General features: G+C 45.8%; 1 protein-coding gene across 1 annotated transcript; it reads right to left on the bottom strand.

Moving 5' to 3' along the window:
* Window positions 1–2,468: 2,468 nt before the first annotated feature.
* LOC134143370 (vitamin D3 hydroxylase-associated protein-like) lies at window positions 2,469–14,325 on the bottom strand. Its single transcript, XM_062581390.1, has 15 exons — window positions 14,116–14,325; window positions 12,560–12,673; window positions 12,064–12,207; window positions 11,531–11,664; window positions 10,967–11,173; window positions 10,374–10,414; window positions 9,608–9,732; window positions 8,687–8,812; window positions 7,546–7,643; window positions 6,177–6,276; window positions 5,704–5,747; window positions 4,968–5,007; window positions 3,896–4,004; window positions 2,961–3,106; window positions 2,469–2,657 (listed from the first exon to the last, which is right to left on the bottom strand). Exons 1-15 carry the CDS (start codon window positions 14,323–14,325, stop codon window positions 2,529–2,531), a joined length of 1,767 nt encoding a protein of 588 aa, XP_062437374.1. The 3' UTR covers window positions 2,469–2,528.
* Between the last annotated feature and the right edge of the window lie 1,809 nt (window positions 14,326–16,134).

Below are 16,134 nucleotides of genomic sequence, written 5' to 3'. Positions count from 1 at the left end.
TTTCCAGGAGGCCAAACCTTGTTGAGGGAGTACCTTTTCTTATTGATGGGTAAGCATCTCTGCCTCCTTCGCAAACTGGAAGCATAACTTCTCCTGCCACAACAAAGCCATGCACTACATAGCCACAGGCACCTTCACTGCTCCTTGCACAGCCTGCAACAAGGATACAGGCAATGGGAAATGTATGGAGGGGAATGAGGGTTAAATCCTCCCTGAGGAAACACAAATCCCTTTCTGCACCCTGTGAGTAGGCCTCAGCAGGCCTCCCACCAGCAGCCTTTGGGCTGCTGAGGCACTTCACCTTGCACAGAGACCCAAGGAAATTAAAAAGTCCTTCCCTTGGATGGGAACAGCTACATAGAGATGGATGAGCTGACATCCCAGTGGAGGACTTTGTACGGACTCTCAGCTAGGCTAAGGGGAAGAGGAGGTGTTTGGGAAGAAAGGCAAGGCTTCTGAGAAAGAGACCACTATCCTCATGGATGTGGGAAGCCAACTCTGAGCTGATCACATCCCTGACCCCAGGAATCCAGTTCACAAAAAATGCTTCTGCACTGAGGCAAAGTGGGTCCAGCACCAAGGATGTTCCAGATCTAGGTATCTGCTATAGGAAGCCTTTTTTGCTTCCTCACCCCACAACACCATGGTGGCCTACACAGCTTTCAGCTGTTCCCAAAAGCTCAGTTGCAATGAGAGCTTTAGCTAAGACAGACCCAGGATTGTCTCAGGGCAAATACTAGATACCGGGGCCAGTCCCCAGTACATCTCCAACCTCAGCTCTGCATCGCTCAGTCCCCAGAAACGCACTAAGACTTGGGCAAAGAAATTTCCTTTCTGCTCCCCATGAAAAATAACCTTTCTTGCTTCCAGCTAACCTGTTTCAGCTGTTTAACCCAAGGGTTCCTGTAGTGCCTTGTGTAATGTTTCAGCTCTTCTGCATTACATTACAGCTTCCATGGTAGCTTCCAGACTGAGCTCTGATGACACAGCTCAGTCTTGTATGGTGGCAAAGGCTTAACTGAGTGTCAAGGGAGCCAATGGATTGCTAACTTTCTGTACAGTATGAGTTTAAAAGGATATGGGAAAATATAGATTTTCTTCCCTTCAGCTCTTTCTGTTGCTGCCCAACTTGAGAAGAGAAATGTCTCATACTTCATTTCTGGGCTGAGACAGAAGCCCTCAAAAACTTTGTAAGCAAAGGCATAGTTAAACATCAACCCCCTCCTGAGCACAACCGTCTACCATTTCTATAAAGGAAGTAAAATTACCTCCAGAGCAATGTTCTGCTTCCCTAGGTTCTTCACTAACCCAGAAAGTGCAAAGACCACAGCAAACCTATAAAGTGTCACACACCTGCAATGCCTTGCTATGCCCAAAACACTTCACTGACATGAACTAATCCATGCTTACAACCTTCAAGTAACATGATTGAACATGTTGCTTTCCCCATTTATTTTTGTACTTGGGAAAACTGAGGCAGAGAAGCAAAAAGACATCCCAAATGACACCTCAAGTCCATAGCAGAGGAGTCAGGCCTGTCAGACTCACAGTTCATTCCTCCAGGTTGCACTAATGATAAACAAACAAGCTCAAGTGCAGCTTTTTCACCAAAGTTTCTCATCTGGCTTTGATTCAGGTCCAAGATACCCAGATGGGAGTGGTGACCATACTCATGTGAAACACAGGTAGTACCAGCAATCTGTGTCTCATTTATTCCTAAGCACCTTCTTTGGACTTAACTGGAGCTTCTTTCAGGAACATGTATTTTTGTTGCAGCTGTGTTTTCACAGATGAGACAAACTCAAGTTTCCATCAAGTGCCCACCAGCAATTAATAAAGACCCTGCTCTCAGTGCTCAGCTGGAAGAAACCATGAGGAACAGAAGTGGATGAAGAAGTACTACATACTAGTTCTCACAGCATACACCTAAACAAAGAAAATGAAGCTTTTCTTCCCCTACTTGCTGCCCGATTAAACTGTGGAGCCCACTGCCACAGGATGTTGTGGAGTCTAAGAGAATAAACTAGTTCAGGAAGGGACCCAGCAGGTTTATGAAGGAGACCTTTCTTGGAGGTTATTAAACATGATGGCTTGACTGCAACTCTTAGCCAAAAAGTCTCTCAACAAGCTAATGGCAGAGGCAGAGAGAGAATTCTATATTTCTGTATAGAAATACAAATATTTGCTACTGGCCACTTGTGGTAAAATATTGGGGTAAATGTCTCTTTGACCTCACATTGCACAACACACACTATTATTATTGGACTCCTTCAGTCCACCATTAACTCTCATTAATTTTGGTAGTTACCTTTGGCTCATATTTAACAAACAAGCACTGTTTGAACTGAGATGAGATTTTGCTGATTGTTTTAAAACAGCATTTATTGCCAGTTTAGGGAAACAGTGAATCAGAGTCTGCAGATCATTACCTACAGCCTATAGCTTGCTTTGTGCATTGGATAGACAGAGGCTGGGGTGATGGGCAGGGAATCAAAACCATCTTCACGGTGAAGGCAGGCCCCAAGAAACTACACATTTCTCCTTGTGCCATGAGTGACTGTCTCCACCTCCTTCATGAGCCGAAGGCACAGCTCCTCCTGCCATGGCAAAGCCACACACTGGACAGCCACAGGCAGCCCCACAGCTCCTTCCACAGCCTGCAGCAGCAACAAAAAGGTCAGGGTAGTGAGAGTAAGAACACCTGGGGAGCCACACAAGGGAATGCAATCTCTTGACTTTAGAGAGAAGACAGATCAAGGAAAACATACGGGAGAGCAGACTTCTAGTTGTAAATCAGCCTAGCTGCACCACAGTTAGGGTGCTAATACAGTGTATGCAACTTTACTATTAAAGAAACTCCTCTCATCAAGAGTTGGAGAGAGGCCTTTGGAGCAACGTCCAGTGATGCCAACATGCTGGTTAGAGCCTTCTGCTATGACTTAAACATTTTCCCTGCTGACCTCTTTCAGCCTCTTATCCCAAGGGTCCCCGTAGTGCCCTTTGTAATGCTTCAGTTCCTCTTCATCGGCTCTTGTGACTGTGCTGACTGGCACCACCCCAGCAGGGAAGTCTAAGACGTTGTATAAATTGGTATAGGAGGTAGCAGCTGGAAAAGATCACACAGAGCATACAACATAGCATGGTTAATGTGCTGGGCCAGCAGCGATTTTCAGATGACAATTTGGGCTGGAGAAATCATGGACTAGAGGTGCTGAAGCTGAGGAAACCATGAAAAAAGACTAGCTTTAATGGGACTTCTTGTAGGAAAGTTTCTCTGGTTTCAGCAGATGTGTGGCCCTGAAAACCTTTCATTATCAGTGAGGTGGAGGTTAGATCTGCTCTGGGAGAGATATCTGTCTGTTTCAGACGGAGCCTGACTCCGTGTCTCCCATACCCTAGGAAATACTCATGCTATGTTTTCAAGATAACCCAATTTTCCAGCTCAGTCCTGGGGACTTTGGATTTCAAAGAGTTTATTGCTAGAGAGATGAAGAATTCTGACTGTTTGCTAGAAGCTATCGAGTTGCCTCTCTGCAAGTCACTGCAAATAGCAGACAGGCTCTGTTGTCTAAGTCCTGGGAAATGTGAGAAGGCAGTGTTCAGAAGAGCTTGGCACTTGTGCCAAGGTCTGCCACCCGTCTGACACGGCAGTACCTCCTGGGGGCAGGATGGATAATCCAGGAGAAGGTCACACAGTAATGACTGAAACAAATATGCCACTAATTGCTACTCTACAATAACCCAAACAGCTGCACCTCAGGTGAAGCAGGGGCATGAGAAGACCCACCCAGAGGAGACCTCTCCTTTGCTTTCTCCACCCAGTGGAAAGGCCAGGCACTGCACATGCCCACAAATACCATATGTGGGCATCCAGAGGCATCTAACTAGATATTACCAAATAGCTTCCCAGCATAGCCATGGTTAAAGGCTGGACCCAGCACAGGACAAAGAATCACATCCAGCCCTAGCTTCCTCCATTTAGCAATGAATTCAGCTCGGTAAACCTGCAGAGAAAGACAGAGATGACGACAAACAGTGTCTGTTGGACAGCAGTGGTGGATCAATACTTACCAGATAGAAAAAAAAAAAAGAGGAGGAAAAAGAACTCTTAGATACAACTGAAAAATCAGATCAGATCTGAGTTGCGTTTTCAAAGAACCAATGAGTTTTGTTCCTCCACCTTTATGCTTCCTGGAAGAATACCATGTCCTGTCCAGACCTAGACAGTGATGCCAGATGGGTTTTTCAGGGTTGATTCTTTTAAGCATTACCCCAATCTTCTATGCATAGTTTTGTGCTTGATTTTGGTTGAAGGAAGATCAATAATAATTCAAAGAACCATTTCTAGAAGACTGAACTATACATTTCTTAAAAACTTTTTTTTGGTAGGGAGATCTAGAAAACATGAATTCTAAATCTTACCAAAAAACCTTTTACTCTGCAGCAGGATATAGGTAAGAAAAAGAAGCCACAAGAGACAGATAGTTAAGTGCTGAGGTCTTCCCACCATGAGATAGAAGTTTCAAAGAGCTTGTAGATCCAAGGGACACCTAGATTTGCACTCTGGTCTTCCACATCTTCGTGAACATCAAGCAATGAAAAAAATCCATCCTTTAAGAGCTGTTCTGTTTTGTCTCAGTAAATAAATCAGTGGACCAGAGCATGGCCAACTCTGCAGCCTATGCTTGCTATGGGACATATTTATCCCATGTTCTAGCCTGTATTCCATGCAGCTGTCTCTTACCCCATAAGTCTTCCACATCTATTAAAGGCCTAATCACAAGAGTATTCTGTCTGACACCAAGTTTCATCCTCAATCTGAGATCCTCCTTTCTGAAAGTTCAACAAAAGAGAATGTGTTTCCAGGAAACACAACAAGCAACTGTTCAGAAATTCAATAAAAGACTTGAGGAATCTCTAACTGCAATTAGTAAGCACCCCCCCCCCCCAAAAAAAAATCACATTACCGCCACTGCCTCATGCTGATTCCAGAGGTTTTTGGCAGACCTAGAAAGGTGATAGAACTAATCAGCGTTGGGACTTTGGCAACAGAGAACTACCACTAAAATGTGTATATGGCTATTCCACTATTCTGGAAAGCTCATTCTGGGGAATAGCTATAGTATCACATAGGTGATCACATGTGTTCTAGACCGTTCACACGTGCCTACAGGTACATCAAAAGAGCTTTCTCTAAAGACATACTGTGACATTCCCATTTGCTCTTACAGCTAGACAAAAGTCATGGCAAAGTCTTCTAAATTTGCTCTCTCTCAGTGTTACTGGTCTCTGTTTCTCTCACAAGGGTGATATGCTCATGGCAGGTGCTGCACAGGCAAGCATGCAGAGACATCTGCATTAACATGGCTCATGCTGCGCAGCGTACCAGAATCTACTTGGTACCAGGGACAGTAGGCTATTTCAATCCATGCAGAGCTCCATGGAGACAGCCCAGGCCTGCTATGATAAGGATCCTTGAGCTTTTAAAATAATCCCTAGCTACATAACCCTGGATAACACTATGCTGAGCCCAGGTGGTGTTGAAACAGCACATTTTCATGCAAGCTCAGTCTGTACCGCACAGCGCTGTGACGGGCTTTGCACAGTGGGCTGGCATCTACCTACAAGAATCTATGTGGGCATGTCCACACACACACACACACACACACACCCTTTCTCTAGGGCTACTTCGGTGCTACTTACCCGACTCCACAGAGGGCATTGAGATCCCGAGCAATTCGTGGATACTTTCAGAGAGAAGAAGAAGAAAAAAAAAAAAAAAAAAAAAAAAAACCAAAAAAAAAAAAACAAAGAAAACCCTTGGGATTAGTCAATAACAGTGCATCCATGCAAAGAAGGCTCCAGACCATGCTGTTAGCTCTGGGGATGCTCTTTAGATCCTTGTTAGTGATCTTTATTCTCTGTGGAGCCCTTTGCTTGATGAGCTGTATGGCTTATGAATCCATTAAAGTGGACCATAGTTTAGCCACCCCACATAAAACTCCCACACATGGCTGCCAAGCTACTCAATGAGTTAAATCTGACTTTGAATCCTGTCAGGCACTTAACAAGAAGCAGCAAAACATTCTCAGAGTAGAGCAGACTTCTTTCTTTTTGTGAAAAATTTCCCATCTTGAAGATCTACTCTGGTGCAGATGAGATGTCCACACACTTACTATGGGTTTCAAGATGATAGCCAAAAGCCTTTTCATGAGAACAGGAAGTTTGTACGTATTGAACTGGGATTTCAGGTTGGGATCCACGATGTCTCCTTTGCTGGAAGATGATAGAGTGAACAGGTAGTCAGGACAAGCCTGTCTGTTTTAAACCTACTCTAACAATGCTACTTCTGAAGCAGAGCTTGCCTTAGGGTGAAGTTGCTAGAAAAAAGTCTGTCTACTTCAGTCCAAAGCATTGAATAATAATAATAAAAAAATACTCCCATGGAGTTTAGATGCTCAGGCATAAATGCTCATTTCAAGATCTATAAAGAAATGAATACTTCAACTCCTATATCATAACTGTAACGGCTCTGAACTGCTTTGCAGAGGTGGGTCCACACACAGAGTAACATGGACAACCTTGGACATCTTTCACCTTGAAGTTCTGCTGCAATCACTTAAAAGAGTTCAAAAACTACTGCAGCTTCCTTCAGTATCTGTGATCAGGAGGGTTGCTGCAGCTGGTGAAGGCCAAGGGGACACTTGAAGGGACAGTACTTGATTTGATTAAAAGTGCTATCCCAGAACATGCCTTTCCCTTCAAGTCAAGCCCAGAGTTTGGTTCAGGTTAGGTGCCCAAGCAGCTTCCAAAAGGTGACGTTCTCCAAATGGCCCTTTCACCCTCCAAGTACAACACATGGACAGATGTGCTACTTTCTCCCAGCCATTAACATCCCCTCAGTTTGTAGCTTGGGGACTCATTTGCAGTACTTGGATGTTGCAAAGTCACTGAAATCAGATCAGCTGGGGCAGACCTTGGTAGATATCCCAAAAATGAAACAGACTGATTAACTCTGCATCCACTAGCAACCAGAGAGGGAGGAGTACAGGGCTGCTAGGGCCAGCCTTCTACTTGGCTTTCAGGATGTTTCCCAAGCTCTTATAGACAGCGGAGCTGCAGTGCTTCAGAGGTAGCTCTCTGGGTATAGATCAGGCTATTGGAAATCAGCCAGTCTGCAGCAGCTCTTCATGTGTAGGCCCTTAGCCCACGGAAAATGTAAGCTAGCTTGAACATTTGCTTAGCTTCCAAAGGAGGTTAAAATAATACATGATGTCTCCCATGTGCTATGGGACTAACCAAGCATAGTAAATCAGTTACCACAGCACTGCTTACACATGGTATCTTATCACCCCAATATTTCTTATCCATGTGTGTGAACTAACTGCTGTCCTTACTAAATTCATCCTTCCAGAAATTGCTCCTCTGCTGCCCATTCTTGAATATGCATCCATGAGAATAAAAACATTCTGGATGTGTGCAGTCCCCTGGCCATATGGTGTCAAGTCCCAGGGCCCACGCTCAAAGCAAATGGGATTTACTCACAAACAATCCACCAGGTGTGCAGCGCCATCTGAGAAAAGACCTCTAGTGAACAGCTCATCTACCATGTAGTCAATCTTGGGTGGTGCAAAAGGAACAAGCTGCAGGAAAACCATCCACATTCAAGAGGCAAGAAAAATGCGCTATTTATAAATCCTTCTGTAAATCTCACTGTCTCACTAGTGAGGTGAGTGGGAAGTGATCAGAAGTTTAGGCTCTTCTAGCTGCAGTAGCACAGCTGTAGAGTGGGGCCAGCAGTTCTCCACCCCTACACAGGAGGTTGCAACCTACCACTGTGGAGGGGCTCATTAAACATCTTCTCAGGCTTAAGGGACATGGTAGGACTCTTCTAGTTAGCTCACACTGTTGGATTCTGCCTCGAGTTCCCCTGGAGCTCATACATTTGTCGAGCAACATGCCGGATTAGCTGGCTGCCCTGACTGTGGACACTGACCTCCTAGTATGTAGGGTCACATAACAGGCCAGAGGTGGAGGTCTCACAGCAGGGAGTGTGCTAGCCTGCAAGGCCTCATTTTCAAAGGGGCCAGATTAGGCAGCATCTACCCGTGGCCATTCTCCATGCCTCAAGACATGAACATATACTTTTGATGCAATCTGTCTCTACTTCTTAGAGACGGATCTTGAGAGACCTCAAAACACCCAGTATTTTTAATTAATGCCTATCATTAGAATAGTCCCTATATAGAAATTGCTTTCAGTAGAATTAGAGTAAGTTAGGTTAGAAGGTATCCCCGTGGAGTCAACTGCTCCAATTCCCTTCCTACTTGCCCACCAAGAAAGGTGTAAACTGGGTTCGTGGGCTGAAGGATCACACAAACTGCTGATAATCTGATACTTATGGGGACACCAGACATCATGGAAAAAACAGTATCCCACACTGGGCTTTAGAAAAAGGGTGACTTGGAGATATCTGAAGGTCACTGTCCTGTTTGCCAGACTAGGAACAGATGCACTGGTTCTGTTTCAGAACTATTACATTTGTTTTCTCTTGTGTGACCCTCACAGCAGATGGTTAAAGGAACCTGTTTTACAGGCAACAAACTGATATGGAAAGTGACTTGTCCAAAGTTCATAGGGAGAAGGAGGATAACAGATCCTGGCAACCACAGGCATGAAAACTCACTATGTGTCCTGCCTCCTGGAGAAGGTTTCTGGTCTGCTGGACAGCCCGTCTCATACTGGGTGAGGGCTGGAAGTAGCCATCTCCTTCATAATACCCAATCCGAAGTGGCTTTGAGCTAGAGTAAATCTGTAGGGAGAGGAGCCATCACTTGGACATGTGAGAAGTACCACGCAGGATCATTCTCAGGGCTCAGGGAGGCATAACTGAGAATTCTTGGGTAGGAGGAAAAACAGGAGCAATAAGGCTGGTGGAAAGCAGCAACAGTGATGGCCAGGACATGGGTCTGCAGCAGTGGTCCTTGATACGGTTTTTCTGACTCTCTTGCTGTGTGAATATATGCCAACTTTGAGATGGCAGGTGTGATAGCATCTATGTAGACAAAATGCCTGGGATGCCTGGCTGCAGAGAGTTTTCAGAGGCCTATTTCTGTAGTGTAAGCAACTGGTCTGAGTATCAGGGACAACTGAAAGATCAGGGTCCTACGACCTGAGCCAAAAAAATCAGCAACCAGATGACAACAGCAGAGAGCTAATGGCAAAGGCCAGCTCTTTCTTAGGTTAGTGACTGCTGAACTAAGCTCTCATTAAAATGTGAGCAGTGAGTATCTCTGCTCAGGAGAAATCAGCTCCTTTAGGGACTGGGCCAGGATGGAAACAACAAGCTTGTTTTGAGCGTTGCCTAGAAAGGGAAGGTAAGGGTTCAGTATCTGGCAGATCTCATCAGGGCAAGCTGATAGGGGCCTGCCAACCTGCCATGAGGCTGCTTCTTGCAGTTGCTCATGCTGGAGGCCCTTTGTTCAGAAGGAAACTTGCTTCTGAGTCCTTCGCTATCGTGAGACATGAAACCAGGTAGGAGTCTCCTAAGAACCCACTTTGCTGACGGGTGAATGGAGGCATGAGATTGCCTCTGACTCAGCCTTACTTCCTCGTCGAAGGGGATGGGGGGCACAGTGGGGTCCAGCCGGAACATCTCCTCGCAAAGCAGCGCTTTCATGCACAGGGCCAGGCTTTCCACGTCCCTCGCCATCGGCCCCAGCATCCCAGTCACTGCAAGCACAGAGATCCCATCACTGCAGGCAGATGGGCCCCTAGTTACTGGTAGGGACCCAGCAGAGCAGAGTTTCAGTCAAGCTAGGAACCGGGAACAGTGTAATGTCTGTGAGGGAAGCGAACAACGAGACCCAGAGGGTTGGTCTATATGCCCTAGACCCATATGCCAGAGTTGAAGCAGGCTACCACCTCCTGAGGCTGACATTCTGGGTCAGGCTTCTGCTGGCACAGCGCAAGCAGAGATCTGTTCAAGAGAAGCAAGGACTGTAGCCCATCTGCAAACAGCAATATCACCTGGCAGCAGCTAAATCCAGAAGTCTTTTTGAAGATTCTTCAGTGAAATATCCCAGGCCTTTGGGCACCTTCCTCTCATTTCTCATTACTACTCACTGAATTTCTTAAAGTGATTTTGTTTCGATTCTGTTCTAATTAAATTAATATCCACCACAGTCAAGAACAGAATAACTGGTATGAAGAAGTAATACAGGCAGGATCTAGTATATTAGATCACCTCTATCTTAAACTAGTCATAAGACACACAACTGAGCAAGTACTTTTGTTGACACCTCAGCAGTGGAAAGAGATGCAAAAAAAGAAGTTTTGATAGTAGTAGTAATGTATCATCTAGATGGACTTACCTGATTTCATTCCTGTGATAGAAGAAACCACACCCAGCTTGCTAGAAACATAATGGGAAAAGTGCATTAGTAGCAGCTCTCGTATGGGAAGTTGCCATGCTGGGTTCCCATTTGCCCCTAGCCAACATCTAGGAGAATGAAAGATCCTGCACTGACTTGGCACTTTTTAGGCTAGGAAGACTTTCATGGACTGAAAACTACTAGGAGATAGAGAAACATTTTATCATCTCCTTTTTTTTGGTGGGTATAATTCCTCATCTAGGAATAAACCAGGCCTGATAAACAGAGAACTCTTACAAGCAAAGAAAGGGCTAGGAGCCATCTAAGGAGGAGATGGCCCTATAGTAGTTTCTTTCAGCTTCATGGCCAGGGCTATTATAGATTGAATAACTCTTTGCTGTGTTAGTAGTTAGAGATAATCATAGTTAGAGGCTTAGTCCTAAGCCCTAGATATGACAGGGAAGCAGGCAGGCTAGGGTAGTAACATAATCCCAGATGAAATCGTGGATATCTGTTGTACAGTTTGATGAACTGTGAGGGGCATTTTGCAGCCTCCACAGTGGGTGGAAGAGCAGAGCGATGATGGGATATACCTGATCCTGCTGCCTGTGAGTTTGAGTCCGCACAGCCCACAAAAGCTGGATGGTAAGCGGATGCTCCCAGCTACATCTGAGCCAATTCCCAGGATGGAGCCTCCCCCTGCAATCAGAGCTCCCTCCCCTCCAGAAGAGCCTCCAGGGCTCTTCTTGTGGTTGAGAGGGTTCAGCGTCTGGCCAAAGATGAGGTTGCTGCAATCATAGCTGGGGAGAGGAAGATCAACAGATGAGTGCAATATTTGTCTCTGCAAACTGTAAATACATGGCACTGAGTGTTCACACAGGGATGAGCGTGGAATTAATCCTGGAGGGTAAGGATCAGTATGAAATAGATTTGTTGGGACAGCTGGATTTAGAAAGAAAGGGGAATCAGATACAGGAGAAATAATTTTCTGTCTCTATAGTATTCTGTAGGAAAAACAATGAGGAAATGACTCAGGTTGAAATAAGGAAGAAATTGCTTAATGCACATGATTTGTTTGGACAAGAGTGGGAGCATGCACGTCCACTCTCAGATCACAGGAGTCACGTGGTGTAGCGTTTTCATGAACATGTGATTACTTTATCATTGTCTGTGGGACGTTGGTTTTCACAAAGGGGATTGCCCCCTGGCTCTTTAGAACCTGGACGATCACACTGTCTTCTTCCTTTGCTTGGCCCAGAAACTTCACCATCCCGCCAGAAGAGATGTGGCCCTTGAGGATCAGAAACAAAGCTCTTCAGGCACCAGGGAAGGTGCTGTTTGGAGCCATGGCAATAAGGGACATAAGCTCTGAAACCTCCTGTGACAAAGTTGCTATCCAACTTTTCTAATGGCCACAAGAGAACCGAACTACCCCTGGAGAAACCAGATCAGAGCAAGTTACACATCTCCCAAGACAAAATTTTCTTCAGAAGAAAAGTGAATTTGCTGAATCCACAGATATTTGGTCCAGAAAATCCTTGTCTGAGGGAACTCTTGGACAGCCTCAACGGGGTGAAAAGGAACAAACCCAGATCCCTTTGGGACCCTTGTATGGAGTGGAGAGGATTGGATGTCCTACTCTGTTCCCAAGCCCAAGGACAGAGAAGGGGCAGGAGAATCAAGGACATACCTTGCAGTTAATGTGGTCCTTGATACTGACAGGAACACCATAGAGTAGCCCCTTCTTCTTCTGCTCCTTCAGTTTCTGGAGCTGATACTCACAGCCATGAATGAAATCTGTCACACAGTTCACTTCCTGGGTCACCTCCAAAGCCTCTCCAAAGATACAAGGTGAAGAGCAATGAGACAGGTGGATGGAAGGAAGGCAACAGCATTTAAACTGAGATTTCCAGCTGAATATTCAGTCTCCTCAAGCCTGCAGCATTCACTATTCAGACCTCATCTATAGACTTGCTTGTTGCCTGTTGGGATAATTTTCTGCCCTAAATCTCTGTCCAATTTATTTGCCCATAAGCCACCCTTCAACTATTAACGTTTGCAAATTGTGATCGCTAGTGTTGCTAGTTCTCCCAGCAAACAGGCTCTTTTTTTCAGTTTGGAAGCCTCCCTCACACTGCTTGTGCAAGAGCCCTGCAGCATCCGGAAACCCTGGAGGTATCACTCACTTTCCCCATGTAGGAGTAGAGAACACTCTCCAGGGTCAGGGACCCCTCCTTCAGCTTCTCCACCAGCTCCACTGTTGGCAGCGAGAGGATGTGCTCAGTCTGGACACTTGGGTTCTGCAAAGGGTAGAAAATTGGATGCACAGGGGAGAGAGTGGCAGTTTTCATCAGGGAAGAGTCTGGCTCACTTAAATACCATTGAGGTGTATTCAGTCATATCACAGGATGGTTTATTCCTGCTTCTCTAGCAGCACCACTGAAGAATATTGAGGAATGTCAAAGAACTATAATAGAGCTATTTTCCCATCACTGAAACACTTTCTTTTCTCGAAGGTATTAAAAATGACCCCAAGAATAAACATGACAGATAACAATTTCTGGCAGAAAAGTACCATGTATAGGACACACCAACAAAAATAAACAGGAAATTACTCCACTTTGATATTGCAAAAGGCAACAGCTTCAAAATCCCCCGTGAAACTACTTTGTTTCTTGATCAGTTCTAACATCTACTGAGTGGTGAACTAGAATGCAGCATTTTAAGGGATATTAGCTACAGAAACACCGACCTGCCGGAGAACAGTGTGCTGGAGCAAGGAATTTGCTGACAGGGAATTTACAGAGTCTTGGTTGCTAAAAACAGAACCAAAATGGGCAGAAAAACAGCTACTGCCTGGAGAGTTACATGAATATCTTAGAGGTTTATGTGGACTGTTTGTGTTTACTTTCTTACAGGCCTTTGGCCCCTTGTAATTAATTGACAATGTGTTGAAAGACGGTTGAACCAGCTGGAAGTTTTCAAAATTTATCATTAACTTAGGAAAAGAAGCATCTGGGCAGTATGCAACACCCTCTTTCTGCCCCCCCCCCCAAAAGAACCAGCAGCAGCAACAAAGCAACAAGTATTTATTTTGAGTTTAAGACAAGTCCTGAATCCAAGCACATAACCTCCTAAAAAAAAAAAAAAAAAAAAAAAAAAAAAATCCACACCACCTACCCCAAAACAAAAATGTTACCAAACAATTCTCCCCCCCCCCAAAAAAAAAAAAAAAACCACCCAGGTGATTCTTTACCTGAGGGTGAGTAGGATGGAGCAGCTTTTGGTCACAGTCGGATGAATGTAAAGATACAAAGTGCACTTTGAGGATGAGGGGACAAACACCTTCGTACAAACGGGGAAGAGGGGAGGGGACAGGAACAGAAAGTGTTGGCGGTAGGGAAAGATGAAGATGCAAGGGTGCGGGGAGGTCTGGGAATACTTTCTGGGGTTGGTGGCCTGATTCAAGGAGTCCCAAACTCTCGTCCTGCAGTCATCCTCCGGACTCCCACCACAGGTCTGTGTTAAGCAATGTCTCCTTTATGCTGCCTTTACAGGGCTTTTCCTGACAAAGCAGAGTGATGACCCTCAAAAAGAGTTAGCGCCGACCCAAGGCGCATGCGTGTCACACAGTCCCACTGTTGTCCTAAACACCATTCAAAGGGTGGTTGATCAGGACTCCCACCTTTGTTAGAGTACCCAAAATACAATGCCTTCCTCCCAACACTTCTGCCCTGATTACCTCTTTTTTAAACCTGCAAACTGCCTTCTCCATTCGCTCCAGAGCCAGATCACGCATCCTCCTTGCCTCTTCCATCTTCTGCTGGATCTGCCTTTGGCCTAGCCATTTCAGCAACATAACAGCTGCAGCTGAACCACAGAGCAGGGACAAGAGGGTGCGAGAGTCTGCCCACGAAGGATGCAGGACCTGCCACAGTCGCTCTTGGATCATGATTTCTCTGCTGGTCCTTCTTTCCTGTTCTGGTCCAGCTACAGATACCTGGGGCTCCTACCCTCTCCTTAGAGGGGGATGGTTAATGCACAGCCTATTCAATTCTCTCCTGTGCAAGATCAGCTCTGAAGCAGAGTTGTGTTAACAAAGTCCAGGAATGGACTTTTTAGACCGTGGACTTTGAAACGGTCTGCCTGCCCAAGGAACACTGCAGGCCGGGCTACAAGAAGAGTGCTCAGATCACATCAAGTTTGAAGGGGGGGGGGAGAATGACAAACCAAGGCTGGGTCTCCCCAGGCCACTGACTGCTGCCTCACCTGGCTTCAGGGAATAGACAGAGCTGATTAACAGAGATGGATATCTGCACAACCCAGCTCTAGGCTGTTCCCACCACATCTCTAGCAATAATTAATTAGCAGCTAAGACCATTAACCAGAGGTGCTCAGCTGTCATCTCTCTCTCCCTGACAACAGCATGTGCAGCCCTCTGAGCCTGGGGACAACAGTAGCTCTATTTGCCCGGGGAGGGGGGAGGGCAAGTATAGGGAATGAAATTGAACCATCAGAGAGGAGGAAACTCAGGAGCCAGGATAATGAAAAGTGTTGAGCAGGGTTTGGGAGCAAGTAGGACATGCTGACTCTGGAAAAGCCTAGAGGAGCCGTGTGAAGACACCTTCAAGGAATATGACTGCTGTGTCATTTTCAAGCCAAACCCCTTTGAAATGCCTTCTTGGTGACCCAGATCAGGTGATGAACACCCTTGGGAAATCCCTGTAATGTACCTTATCTGCTCTCCAGTTTCCAAGCTCTCTTCCAACCAGCACAAGACAAAGGAGTTGGACCCTGCAATCCTGCCGACCACAGAAGCTGACACTTGCCATGGCATTTCAGCACAGAAAGGATGGGCTGAAGATCAAGTTTCTCTCAAACCTTGAGGATCTGTAAAGCCACAAGGAATGGGGGATGTCTCTGGAAGCTCATTGCCCAGATACCTCATACATCTGCAATGATGTGGATTTGTCAGCAGATATTGGCTCTGCTCACGGAAAAGGAGTAGCAGACTTGTAAGGAGATATTGACCAGGGTAATCATTGCTCTCTGACAGAGATGTCTTGTTTTAGTGTTGAAAGCCGGTGCTCCTGCTACTGTTGTGTTATCTTACCTGTTATGGACACTTCCTGTGTGATTACTCCTGTGCCAGCAGAGAGGAAGCTCAGAGAAGCAGCAAGACATGGCAGAGAAATTTGTTGCCAACTGGGAAAAGTGAAGAGGATCCTCCTTTTTCGGTTAGGATGGAGAGAGAAAACAGTCAAACAGCTCACTTGTCTCAACCTCTCCCCACTGGCTGTGAGGGAGCTGAGAGCTGGTGGCCCTGGCATAGATGATCCTAAATTGTCCCATGATGGCATTCAGCTTTGGTGCCACCATATACACCAACCTTTCTCTGGCTATGCTGGGCTGGGGCTCATTTTTGTCCCAGCAGCTGCATAGCAGCCTTTGCCCTTTCCAATGTGTTGCTTCTTGACAGCTGTCATGGCCTTCACTTGAGGTCCCAAAGCAGAGCATTTCCTGGCTTGGATTCGCAGGCCATCTCCACCGCTTCAAATCTCACATTCTGCCACATCCACATGAAGCAGAGAATGTGGACAGGGCAATGTAGTGCTTAGCTGCTCAAGAGCACATTGCTTGGGTCAGTATCCCACCAGCTCAGGACAGCACATGGCACTGCCAGTCCTGGGACACTCTCCTACAAGCTTTAACTTTAAAATGCAAACACAGAAAGGTTAAAACCCCCTCTAACATTTTTTTC

Source organism: Rhea pennata, chromosome 8 (genome assembly GCF_028389875.1).
Source record: "Rhea pennata isolate bPtePen1 chromosome 8, bPtePen1.pri, whole genome shotgun sequence".
Taxonomy (NCBI): domain Eukaryota; kingdom Metazoa; phylum Chordata; class Aves; order Rheiformes; family Rheidae; genus Rhea; species Rhea pennata.
The sequence above is the reverse complement of the archived record's forward strand: the minus strand, read 5'-3'. Positions and strand labels throughout refer to the sequence as shown.

Bases quoted from the DNA above. Each gene is read 5' to 3' on its own strand.
- LOC134143370 (XM_062581390.1), bottom strand. From the start codon at position 14,325: ATGATCCAAGAGCGACTGTGGCAGGTCCTGCATCCTTCGTGGGCAGAC. The intron at 6,277-7,545 runs GTGAGTAAATCC...ATCATCTTCCAG, and splicing joins GCACACCTGGTGGATTGTTT to CAAAGGAGACATCGTGGATC. The intron at 3,107-3,895 runs GTAATATCTAGT...GATCTTTTCCAG, and splicing joins CTATGCTGGGAAGCTATTTG to CTGCTACCTCCTATACCAAT.